The 13,401-nt window shown below is 38.5% G+C and overlaps 1 protein-coding gene across 3 annotated transcripts; it reads left to right on the top strand.

Annotated features, from left to right (window-relative positions):
• Positions 1-277: 277 nt before the first annotated feature.
• On the top strand, positions 278-6,615 carry LOC148835896 (uncharacterized). Of its 3 annotated transcripts, none has more exons than XM_088914421.1 (3): positions 625-700; positions 2,973-3,011; positions 4,468-6,615. In XM_088914421.1, the coding sequence occupies exon 3, from the start codon at positions 4,635-4,637 to the stop codon at positions 6,513-6,515; it is 1,881 nt and encodes a 626-aa protein (XP_088770547.1). In that variant the 5' UTR covers positions 625-700; positions 2,973-3,011; positions 4,468-4,634; the 3' UTR covers positions 6,516-6,615. The 3 variants fall into 3 exon arrangements, with proteins under 3 accessions (XP_088770545.1, XP_088770547.1, XP_088770546.1); XM_088914420.1 differs by having other exon boundaries at positions 2,973-4,210; XM_088914419.1 differs by lacking the exon at positions 2,973-3,011 and having other exon boundaries at positions 278-700.
• Positions 6,616-13,401: the final 6,786 nt, after the last annotated feature.

Below are 13,401 nucleotides of genomic sequence, written 5' to 3'. Positions count from 1 at the left end.
ATCACTGAGTAATCGCTTTACGTACTACATTACTAGTACCTCTGCTCTGCCGTTAAAGCCCCTTAGTAAAATGCTTAAAGATACAATTAAATCTTTGTATCATACTATCTTCCAAGAGGGATTCAAGTAGAAAATACACTTGTATTACCCCATCGTTACCTCTCGCTGTCACGGCAGTGGCGAAATTTCTTGAAGATGCCACAGATCGCGTCGGCGTCCATACGTGATGACGTCCAGTATTCTGCGACAAGAGTAAGCTGTAGTAGACGTCATTTTGCTCGCCGAAGATGGTGTGCTTTTCTTTGTGTTGCTGATAGCTGGAGTTTCTCTTATGTTCTTGATTACTTTGTATTTTTTTATTAATACACAGCGTCCCCTCAAGACAACACTGTAAGAAATCTTGGGAATCATGTGTTTTCACGTTATTATCCAATGTTGCCCTACGAAGTTAAAAAGGCACGTCCTATCCAATTTCAAGTCGAACCCGTGTACTGTAGACTGAGTTTATTGTAAAATTGTTTCGGAAACTTTTAAGCTTTTCAAGATTGCATATCTCATATGGAGATAGAAACCGGGGACCTGAAGCTGAGACTTGACGTATGGAAGAGAGAGTCCGGGGCGTATCCCGGCATCAGGGGCTACAGTGGATTCCAGGTCTGTCCTGGGACTACAGGAGTAAAACTGAGACCAACAGAGGCTGGTGAGTCAGGACAGTCCGAGTTAAAATTCTTATCTACCGCTCGATTTCTTTTACTTAAAACACCGCAGGCTATTTTTAGGGGGCGAGTTTTGCTAGAAATGTTTGCTAGTGTGTTGTAAATAAAGAATAATTTACATTTATGTAAATAGCACTCTTCAGTCATTCTTAATGTTTTAAGGCTTGCCGTGCTTATATGATCTGCTTGAATTATTGTAGAAGCTGACGGCAATAAGAATAAAAAACGAATTTTTGCGTGCTTTTGTGTACGACGCATCTTAAGGGAGATGACAATTTTTTAAGATCTAGGGTCTCTAGCTTACTTGGGATACAAAATGAAGCCTTTTCGCGAACTTTCTTTTGTTAAGCGTCAAAAGACCAAATTTTATCTTCCAAGCTTGTGCAATTTAATTTTTTTTTATTTACCCGTGAGACGAAATGCTCATAAATCTTATTTGCTCTACCTGTGCACTATACCACAAAATAAATGCTAGTTTTAAGGGTTTGTTTGTATTCACCAGCAATATTAAGAGTTCTTGGAGTCCATGTTGTTGGGAGCTAATACCCTGGATTCTATCAAGGAATGTTTAACTACCAGACAAACAATATGGACTGAATTCTAAGCATTCTTATAATGGACATGGTCTGGCATAAGAGTTAGTTACAACTGAGAGTTGCTCTACTGGACTTTCTGCTCTATCCAAGCTTTAAAAGACTTGGAGATGTGGTTAACATATTCTGTTCACACAACATTGACTTTTACACACCACTACCCCTCCATCTGCTCCAGCTCATTCAAAATCCTGCAGCTCACCATCTCTTTTCTCTGCATTTCTTCCTCTCAGCTTTGCACTTGATACCCTGTTATTGCAGTCTTCCCACTTGCTCCTTTTATTGGCACCCAAACAGGCTATGTGCCCAAATGGCCTCCTCTGGTTTGTGACCTCTCTGTGCTTATGTCCTTCTTTTAAACTACCACTCTTTCAACATTTCTGCTCATGCCTGTCTTGGTCATCTATTTTGTTCTATAATCCTACCAACCATCTTTTCCACCTGTGTACTTGATTAAACTTGCAGTTATGGGGCAGAGTGGTGGCTCTGTGGCTAAGGATTTGTGCCTGTTGCTGGTTCAAATCCTGTGGCCGGCAGAGGAATCCTACTCTGATGGGCCCCTGAGCAAGGCCCTTAACCCCAGCTGCTCCAGGGGTGCTGTATAAATGGCTGACCCTGCGCTCCGACCCCAAGCTTTTCTCTCCCCGTCTGTGTGTCTCATGGAGAGCAAGCTGGGGTATGCGAAAAGACAAATTTCTAATGCAAGAAATTGCATATGGCTAATAAAGTGATCTTATCTTATCTTATCTTATTCTGGTGCTTATTCCCTTTTTTGTGCTACACATGTTGTCCATTTTAGCAATATTGTATTGCTTATATATATTTGCCTTTATTGTAATTAAAAAAAAACATAAGAAATGCGAGGAGGCCATTTGGTTCAACTAGCAAATTAACATCTAGTTAATATACTAGTAACTAATTGATCTGAGAATCTCATCTGCCCCTTTTTGAAAGGAGCTAAGGTTTTGGCGTCAACAACATGGCAGGGTAGCCTGTTCCATACTCCAGCAACCCTTTGTGTGAAGAAGTACCTCCTGTTCTTTGTTTTAAATGCATCTCTGTGTACTTTCCACTTGTCTCTCATTTGTGCTTCACTGTTTGTTCTGATTAAGTGCACTGGGTTGACTTTTTGCAGTCCCTTAAGGAATTTTGAATACTTGTGTTACCAAGTAGTCTTCTCTCTTCAAGACTAACGTTTTGATGGATCCTTGTGGAATCATGATAAGAAAACAACAACGCAAAATGAACTAAATCAAATCCATGTTGTTGTTTGAATCAGGTCTCCTAATCACACCAATGACCTGTGCATGCTTAATAAATGATTGATAATTGAGTGGTAAAGTACACAGTCATCACAAGGCTAAATTTATGTATTTGGGGAGGTAAATGTTTTGCTGCTGATAAAATATCTGACTGTTCAGCACTAAAGCCGTTTCAGCAGCTGCGATTCATTTGCAAATATAGCTTAATAGTATATATTAACAAAGCTTAGTTAAAGAAACAGTTAAATTAAAATGAAATAGTCAACAATAGAAGGTGGTGATGAGTTATTATTGACAGGTCTCTCTCTAATTAGTCTGTTATTTATATTATTGATTTGCACTTTGGTTTTACAACTGTTTTATGTTTGAATTGCTCTTGTTTTATTTACTTTTTTGTCCAGCTCCCAGCGTTGATTATCCTAATAATTTGGAGAATTAAGGTTGGTTTGGCTTTTCTAAATTTCCCATTACTTAGAGGAGAATGTTAATGGTGCATTCATCATTTTGAATTTTGTTTCCGGTAGAATCAGTACTAATTATGGGACCACAAGGAAAGATGCCACCTCTGATTTTTTATGGTGATTCTTCTCTGATTTGTAGCCTTTCATGTCCTCTGGTTAGTACACGAAAGTGTTCGGTGAAGAACAGAAAATGTTAATTTCTAAATTTCATTAGGACATTGAACTAAATGTTCAGTTTAACATGGAAATATGGATAATTATATCACACACACTTTCAATTGAGTCCTTAGGTTCTTACATTTTGTCAGAATGGTAGTTGTAATTTCTTTGAATTTTGTCACACTTAACATATTACTCATATATATATATATTTCTCACTTTGTGTAAAAAGTGTAAAACTACACAACCCACCACCCCTTACCATTGTGCCCAAGGTTTCATTGTAACTGTTTCAGTAATTACAGAATAATAATGATACACAAATGTACCACTACCACTAAGCTACCACTTCAAGTCCTTCTTATAAGAAATAACCCAGTGCCTTGACACCCACCTGCCTTTGCACCACACCAGCAGCATCAGTAGTAGCAATGTACTAATTTTTAAAGTGCAGACTTTACAAAGCTGTGGAGTTGATGTACTCTGCCATTGTGATAAGCACTCCTGTCTCAAAGCTTCTTTTATTCAGAAATGTAAAAAAACACAGGAATTTTGCTGGACAGTAATTTTCGTAAGGAATATGGTAGATAGAAATGTTAAATTTTCATACAGGCTCTCAAAACAGCCCTTTTTAATTATGCCTGGGAGAGGCAGCTTTAATTAATGTAAACAAATATTCTTTCAAGTCTGATTTACTAAACCCAGCATTAATCTAAATATAGATTGGTATTGTTAATTATTTTTTTTTTTAATTTTCATTAAACTGGTGCATTGGTGAGCATTGCTGCCTCACAGCTCTGGGGCCCTGGGTGCTTGTGTGGGCTTCACAATCCAGAAACATACTGGTAGGCTAATTGACTTCTGGGAAAATTGTCCCTGGTGTGTGTGTCTGTTTGTATCTGTGTGAATGTGTGTGCGCTGTGATGGACTGGGGTCCCGTCCAGGGTGTGTCCTGCCTTTCATCTGCTGAGATAGACTTCGGCTGCCCCACAAACCTCAACTGGATAAGCTTTCACAAGGTAAACCAAAGGCCCCTATGTGTTGTATACTCTATATATTGTGTGTATTGGTTTTACAGTTGCCTGTTTGCTTGCAGTCAATATTTACTCTCACTGTTTCTCGTAACCTGGTTTCTGGGATCGGTATTTCAGTTGTAGACTTGCCAATTTGCAATGCAACATTTTTGTTTTTGTTGTTTCTACTATAACTGAAGATGCCACAATTAACTTACTATAAAATTAATAATCTTGACATTTTTGTTTGTCTTTTTTTCCAGGAGCTGCAGAGGCCAGTGCTCTCACTGATGCCAGTGAAGAGACTTCTTTTGAACAGGGACACTGTAAGAATACAGAGCTCACTGGTGCAGAAGTTAAAGAGAGCCTCACTGAGCAGAATAGGATCAGACAGGGTGAGGAAGACCTCGGCGAACTGCTTCGTGTCCACATGATTGATTTAGGCCCTGAAATGGTTTCACACAGTGTAAATCCACTGGGATGCCACAACAATTCAGAGATGGTCAACAATGTGGACCATAAGAACGGAACAGAAAATCACATTGTTCTAGAGTCTCGTATTGGTCAAGAGTACAAAAAGGAGGAATTGAATGAACTGGATGGTATTAACAGCACAGAACAGGGCAACAAGCATCAGGTGGCTTATCCTAATGAGCAACACCCAGCGTTACCACCTGTCCACATTAAAGAGGAGGAGGCTGCTAATTATCCTAACACACCCTGCACAGGATCTCTGTACGTGAAACAAGAAGTCAGTGGATTCGATCATGGTTGGATCAAAGAGGAAAGTGATGTACAGTCTACAAACAGTGAAGAGAAAACGGCTAAGTTAAATCACTCTCAGCTGGAACTTCACAAACGGAGCTTGGAAAAGAAAGGGCCGCAGCAAAACCAGAGTATGGGAAATACTGACATACGGGAGTTTATATGTCTGAGACCTTGCTTAGTAAAAGTGGAGAGATTGTCATTGCAGCACAGACAACAGCAGCATGGGCCTTCCAGCATTCTTACCCCATTGTCTGTGTTTGAGAACACAGCTGAGTCCAGTGGTGACCCACGGGATGACAGTCACAGCATAAAATGTGGAGAGACTGTCAATCACTTAGAGAGCTTAAAGGCATACCAAAGCCTTCAGACAGAGGAAGGACTCTACTCGTGTTCTCAGTGTGGGAAGAGTTTTAATCAGGTATCCAAGCTTAAAACACACAAAGAAATTCACACAGGCATGTTCAGCTGCAGTCAGTGTGGGCAGATGTTCAGTCAGTTAAGTTCCTTAAAATGCCACCTGTGCGGTGACACAGATGAGAGGTCATTCAGCTGCAGTCAGTGTCTGAGGAGTTTTAGTCAGTCAAGAGATTTGAAAAAGCACGAGCGTGTTCACACGAGAGAGCGATCATTCATCTGTAGTCAATGTGGAAAGAAGTTTAATAAATCAAGTGCATTAAAGCTTCACCATCGTGTTCATACGGGAGAGAAACCATTCAACTGCAGTCAGTGCGGGAAAAGCTTTAGTCGTTTATTCCACTTAAAATGCCACCAGCAAATCCATACAGGGGAGACTCAGTTTAGTTGTAGCCAATGTGGGAAACGTTTTATCCACTCAAGTGACTTAAAAAAACACCTGCGCACTCATACAGGAGAGAGGCCATTTACCTGCAGTCAGTGTAGGAAGTGTTTTAGTCAGTTAGTCCATTTAAAATGCCACCAGCGTGTTCACACGGGAGAAAAACCATTCAGCTGCATTCAGTGTGGGAAAAGCTTTAGTCAGTTAGGCCACCTAAAATGCCACCAGCGCATTCATACCGGTGAGAGACCGTTCAGCTGCAGTCAGTGTGAAAAGAGTTTTAGTCAGTTAGGTCACTTAAAATGCCACCAGCGCATTCACACAGGAGAGACACAGTTCTCTTGCCCTCAGTGTGGGAAATGTTTTAGGCAGCCTTGGGACCTAAAAAACCATCAACGCATTCACACAGGAGAGAGAGGATTCAGCTGTAGTCAGTGTGGGAAGAGTTTTAGTCAGTTAGGAAACTTAAAAGTACACCAACGTATTCACACAGGAGAGAGACCGTTCAGCTGCAGTCAGTGTGGCAAGAGCTTTAGTCAGTTAGGTAACTTAAAAGGCCACCAGCGCACACACACAGGAGAGAGGCCGTTTAGCTGTAGTCAGTGTGGGAAGAGTTTTAGTCAGTCAAGCAACTTAAAGTGCCACCAGCGCATTCACACAGGAGAAAGACCGTTCAGCTGTAGTCAGTGTGGACGCACCTACACACTGTTGCATCATCTTAAAACTCACAAGTGTAATCACAGCTGACAGACTGTATTGCCATATTCTGAACAGTTTTGAACTGTTGATATAAATGTGAACATCTTGCTTTTCATGTTAAATAAAAAACTTTCATTCTCTTGAAAAACATCTGTTCATGTGTGGCTCCTGTGATCAGTAGTGTTGCCAAAGTCTGAATTTTAACGTGTTGCAGTCATATGTAGAACCAGGTCTGAAACTGAAACAACACTGAACAAAAACATTTCCAGTCATGTGCTGGATTCAGTTTGACATCACAAAACATTTCAGTTCTCTGTTGACTAATTGCCAGGAAAAATAATAGAAAAAAGAAAGAAAGCCTAAAAGAATTTAGACACAACTTTGTAGAAAGGAATTAGAAATACTATAAATTGCTTATTCTAAAAAACCTTCTGCAAGGAACTGAATTTAAATGGTGTAGAAGAAGAAAGTTGAGATGAAATAGAATATGGATCTGCAAAGTTGCAATGGCAACAAATAATTCAGTTCAACAGAGCTCATGGCTGCAACAACAAAAAGACCGAGTACAATCTTGTACAAACAATAAAATGTTTCTTACACATAAAGTGTGCTATCTAATGTAGTTTAGACACCAGCATTAAGATATACTCAATTTGGCCTTATACTTTTAGACTTTATAGATTTAGCTTTTGTGCATTTTCCCAGTTATCTTGTTTCTTATGTGCTCCAGTCCTTTGTATGAATGGACAAAGCCTACTGTGTCTGTGTCTGTGTGTATGTTACTTTGTTACACAAAACACACATGCCTATCATATTAGGTGTATCTAGTCCTTGGGTTCTAATGGGTGGAATTGAATTATATGAGGTTTATAAGCCTTTCCATGCCTTAAGCATAGATAATAAGTAAAAGTGTCAGCAGGAGGAAAGACCACAGCAAGATAAAAGGGGCTTGACTGCATTCCTGTGGAAAATCCCATGAATACTTCTTCTGTTCATAGGGAAATACAGCAAGGGTCTAATGGTCTTGCGTGAATAATAACAAGCGGGCTGATTTAGTTTTGGAGTTTAAGTTTATTCGAGAATTTGCATACTGTATGCTTTTTTTTTTTATTTTGAAAGCTGCCCAAGTAAAATAAAAGTGAGTTTTGGTTTTCATATATCCTTTGTTTCCTATGGACAGGTGTTTGCATGATTGGAATATTCTGGAAACAACTCGTGCAACAGTAATTGTAACGTATCAATTAGCAACTAGCAACCAGGCAAGCAAGATGGGCTGAATAGCTGTCTAATTTATAGTCTTTTATGTGTTCTCGTTGCAAGAATCAAGCCACAGTTGCATAAGTAGGAGGTAAATATCTAGGTTCCCCCCCCCAAAATCTACACATATGCCCTCTCTTAAAAAAATGAGTTGTCAGCATTGGAACAGGGAGAAAACAAAGCGCAAGTTGAAAACTTGACAAATACAATTTTAATTCAAGATTTAAATACGCTGTGGTATTCTGAAAAACGAAAGAGGTGCTCATGAATAAATTGCATTTGCCCACCAGCATGGTGTCCGAAGTCCTTTCAGATTGCTGAGCCAATATGTCATTGGTGTCACCCAAGGTCACAGGTCTGCCGCTTGGGGAGAAGCCACTATTGCAACTGTGGGTAGAAATTCACTTGGAGCGATCATCACTGCTATTTATTTCCAGGATTTCTCAGACCAAAAGGAGATTTATCAAAACACAGGAAAAACTAGGGATTTTAGAAAAGGGTTTAGAAATGCCATTCAGGGATTCAGGTGGTTTTTCCCTGGGGTGAAGGAGAGAAAATCTAGGAACAGGGTTCTTGCAGGGTGGAGTCAGATTACCTTTGCTGGGCAAGGACTGGCTGGGAGTTTTAAGGTAAATTGCTGAGTGAAGAACAACATGAAAGGCTGAAGGAAATAGTTCTAGATTTCAGAGAGGGAGATAATTATGTTGTGCTTTCTAATGTCTCTCTGTAAGCGGTGTTCAGGGGGCAGGCACTGAGTGACGGGTGAGGAAAGCTTAAACTGAACCTCACAAAGAAAAACGATGGAACTCGCAGAACCAAAAATAAATCACTTCACAGCATGCAAGGAGAACTTGCATTTTTTCCCAAAAACTGTATACATTCTGGGCTTGAGAAGGTAAGACATGAATTAAAAAAAGTTAAAAGAAATGATAGGTCTATAGACGTTATTGTTAAACACAAAGATAAGAGCAAGGCTGAGAATATAATAATATGTTATTAATACACTTTTAACAGTTTAAGAGAAATACAATTTGATGCAGATGGAAGGTTTCACATCGCAAATACTGTGTGCTCCTGTGTTCTTGCAATAGTTCATAAAATTATACAGCTTATTCTTATTAGGAAATCAAACTGAACAGACAAGAGACTTTTTCTAATTGTAAACTAAAAATCATTAAAATATTAACTAATAACACGTGGATGTGGGAACGAGCGAATTTACATAAAAATACAGTTTACTCTTGAAAATACGATTTTTTAAAGGAGAAAACCTAAAAAACCTACCGTATTAGAGATTTTCGGGAATGAAATGTTTCTGCGACGACATAACTACAACTAACCACAGAAGTTGTCTTTTTTTTCCTAAAAATTACCACCAGGTGGCGATGGTTACACACAAGTCTAGTCAAGGCAAAACTGAGACTTTCCAGCACTGTCGAGCACCGATAAGAGGTAACCACTGAGGTTGCTGAAATTTATGCCAGAATCAGTCGTGATTGATTTAGCGGCCCTTAACCTAAATGACAGCAGATTTACCCAACTGTAGTAAGCCTTTGACCAGTTTGTCCAGTAAGATATGAGATTTGTGTGCGGGAGGTGGTTATGGGAAATTGTTTCTTCATTTATTCTATTCAAGGAAAAATTGGCGTTTGTCCCATTGTCTTAGAATTGTTTTATTGACTTGTAATTGTCCTTAACCCTAACTCTGGAGATCCTGCAGCTTGGACAGTGAGCGTGTAAGAAATATACAAATAAACGCAGTAAACCGCCTTCCCAATATTCACTGTATTGTACAGTACTGTATGTGCAATTTGCGTGATCCCAAGTCTTTAATGTTGGGACCCGTAATATGCTGCAAACTGCAGTCAGAAATGTTGCCTGAGTGTAGCGACATCATGTGTCGTACAAAGCTCCGTCCTTGAGGTTAACAAAATAACTTTAACGGTTGTTGTCCCGTACTCAATGGTTACAAGCGAAAGATTTTTTTTTCCATCTTTGATAAACATTAACAGGTAAAACTTGTCCGGCTTATTATGGACAAGGAGGTGTAGCCGAGCACTTTGCATCCAGCCTGATTTCGGCAGTTCATTTTCCATGGAGTTAAAGAAAAAGGACAGATGAGGGGTTTTGGTTTTCAACAGAACTATGGTAAGAAAGCAAAACAACTGCCCGCTCTGATTACAAAAGAAAACATTCTGCCCGAGCGTTAAGCAGAAAAATGCGGTATCCTTACTCCTCTATAACGCATATCAGTACTGTGCAATATTATCTTGGCATTGTTTATTTACACTAAGGTAATCCTACCCCAAAACACATTGCATAGCAAAGACAAATATGCATCATATACAGTATTCATAGCACTTAGCATAGATTGGGAACAATGCCCCCATTCTATGAAACTTTTCTTAAGCAACAATAAAGTATACATAGCTTTCTGATCAAATATCACGACAGGGCACTATCTTTTGTTCATTGAAAGTCTGTATTTTACATTAATCTTATGGAATTCCCTACTCAAAGTTTAGAACTATGTAAAAACTCACAAAGTGTAACAAATACTTTAAAGAGAGAGTGCAAGGCAAAGTTCTGGTGCTGACACTTTCTCGTGTTCAGAATTAAGCATAAATATATACAGTACTTTGAAAATAGTGCTGTTTACGACTGTACATTCTGAGAATGCTTTTCTTTGATGTGGAATTGCGATGTGTAGGGAAAGGATGTACAGTATGTGTTCCATAAGCACATACGTTTACAGTAAAACATGTTGTGTTCTCTGAAACCTGTGTGTCCGATTTACTCACACAATCCTGTAATTAACATCCCTCAGGGATCCCACTGTTCTCTACTCCTTAAAGCCTTTGGACTTTAAACTCTGGACCCAGCCTGAAGAGTGGACACTGATTTCATCCAACTGCTGTTTGCATTCCTTCACACATACCTGTCAATGAAGCATGAAGTTACTATAGGAAGTTTCTGATATTTCAGACATAGGAAATGTCTAGTTTTCAGTTGCACATTTTTGTAATTGGTTGGTTATTTAAAAAAAAATAGATTAAAAATTATTTTCACCAAGTAAATCTTTATAACAATTATGAACAGTACTTGTAGAGGACTGACGTATCAGCCTAAGCTACAAACAATTTGTAGACTTTTTTAAATTGTTGTTGAAATGGTTTTCTGTCACTTGGTTTTAGCTTAATGGTGATTTGTGTGTTTTATCCTTTTTTTAAATATTTGTAGCATTTTGCATGTTGTCATCTTATTTGTTTTAATTAGTGTAGCGCTGTATTATCATATTTTATAAAATCATAAAATATAATGTAATCTGATGAAAGGAAAGGAAGTCAAGAACTGCAATCTGGATTTTGCTGATTGTGAAAAAAAAGTCACTGGTTTGAAAAACCTGTTTTCTGTTAAAAGCATGTTTCAATTTCACCACAGGAATATGAGACACTTTTTATTAATAAACCTTTGTATAGAAGAAGAATTTACTATATGAGTCAAATAATAGCAATACTGTACATGACATTGATATTATATTTGGGTTACATATTTTTGTCTTATTAATGATGGACTGATTAATTTAACAGAAGCCGAGTAACCTACCAGCATATATTTGACTTGGAGGTAACAGGAGCACCCAGAGGAAACCTACACAAGCATGAGGAGACCATACAAATTGCACACAAATGTTTGAACGCAGAGCCACAGTGCTTCAAGTGCTGCAGTGCTAACCACTGTGCCACCCACATTAAAACCTTAGCCTTGAAATTTAAACTTAGCAATTAGAATGTTTCCTAGTATCAGGGGTTTTGCAAGTTTACCGGGTTAAAGAAACAAAATCTCGTGAGTCTAGAGATGATGTACAATGGAAGGTGTTGTGTAAAATAAATGTTATTATTATAGATTGAATAAGAGTGTGAGAAGAATTCATCTGAGCATGTAAAATCATAATGAGGTGTAGATTGTGTCAGCCTAGAAGATTTCTTCAGACTCCATAGCAAAACAAGAGGAAAAGAGGTCACAAAGGTAAACCAGAAGGAGTCAATTTAGGATGGAGATCGGGAATCACTTCTTAACACCTCAGTCTTTCTGGGGATGATTTACCTACCTCAACATAATTGATCTCCTTTAAATAGTCAACTTTTATTTGTATTTATAAAACTGTGGCTCTTCAATATACTATATACCAGAGCACTATGGCAGTCAGTGTGACTATGTAATAATGACTTCTCTTGGAAGCAGTGATTGATACAAGACATTGATATTAGATTTGGAGTTTATTTTATTAAATATAAAACCATAAAAACAGTGATCCAGTTTAACTGATAAATGAGATTGGTTTAATTAAAGCTAATGTAGAATGGGCCTTCATAATAAAATTTGCCTTCCAAGGTTTCTTACAATGTGTTTCAGACAGCTTCTTTTAAATAATGTTCTTCTATTTTCACTTACAGTAGAAATGCTAATTCATCCTAAAGCACTTCCTCTTCATTATTTCATTGCTTGGCCCTTGAACCATTTTTTTTCCTTTCAACTTTCATATCACCATCTTTGTGCCACCCACTTCAAAATCAGAAGAGTCAATTTATTTAATTAATCACCTGAGTTTACAGCTGCAACCTTCTAGTGAAAGCAGGGGATGGGAAGAGGGCTGTGTTCATCTTCCTCTGAAACGCACGCTATTCCGCCTGCGTCTCATACTGCATGTGTGTCCAATAGCAGCAACATCAAAGGACAGAGTGCTGCAGTTCTGCTGCAAACGCACAGGTGCCCACAGCTTCTCCATGCAGGTATCCAAAACATAAACTATGCTGGAAATATAAAATGGGAACCACTGAGCTGGAAGAGGCTACTTACAAAATAGATTTAGATGTCTATGTTGTCATATCAGTTACATCTTCTAGTCAATGTGGAGAAGTAGTAGAAAAAATATACTGTTAGAATAGATTATGTATATAGTTAAAAGTGTTGAATTTAAATCAAGGGATTTAATTTTAAATTGTACAACATACAAGTGAAAATCATTTAGAAAATCATGTACAAGTTTGGTTATCGTGCTACAAAAATATATTACTGCTCTAGAATCACTCCAGAGAAGTGTAATGAGATGTATTCTGGGGCTTAAAGAGCTATCTTACACTCACATGCTAAAAGAGCTGAACCTGTATAGTCCTCTTTCAATTACTCAAAATCCTCAAATACAGTGATGAAGTCAACCTATTGAACATTATGTATCAACAGTGAAACACAAACCAGAGGTCACAAGTGGCAGTGCATTTACTGAGAAGAGGAGGCAATTCACAGTGTAAAGGACAGTGGGAATACACATCAGGTTACCCAGTCGTGGTCTTGATGCCAAAACACTGTCTAGATGCTTAAATAACTTTTAGGAACACTAATGGGTCAGTGATACAAAAACTGAACGACCTTGACTTCAAGTCCCCCAAGCCTGCCTACACTCTTTGGGTGACAGGGCCTTCACTTGCTGTGCCCCAATGTTGTGGAATTCAGAGAGTTGTGTTCCCGGTACTCTTTCAAATCCAGACTCAGAACTTTCTTTTTCTGAAGGGTTTTTGTTTAACTGGTGCTTTATCTGCCCCTTTGCTTTCCTACTGTATTCCAAACCCCCAACTACTATATCCTCTCACTGTGTGTGTTTTTTTTTTTGTTCTGT

This window comes from Atractosteus spatula, chromosome 4 (assembly GCF_055471065.1).
Source record: "Atractosteus spatula isolate fAtrSpa1 chromosome 4, fAtrSpa1.hap1, whole genome shotgun sequence".
NCBI lineage: Eukaryota > Metazoa > Chordata > Actinopteri > Semionotiformes > Lepisosteidae > Atractosteus > Atractosteus spatula.
Note: the sequence above shows the minus strand (reverse complement) of the source record. Positions and strands in the feature narration are given on the sequence as shown.

What these genes read in the sequence shown, in the direction of transcription:
- LOC148835896 (XM_088914419.1), top strand. Translation starts at nt 559, where the DNA reads ATGGAGATAGAAACCGGGGACCTGAAGCTGAGACTTGACGTATGGAAG. An exon ending in ACTGAGACCAACAGAGGCTG is followed by an intron (nt 701 to 4,467) that starts GTGAGTCAGGAC and finishes CTTTTTTTCCAG; the next exon opens with GAGCTGCAGAGGCCAGTGCT.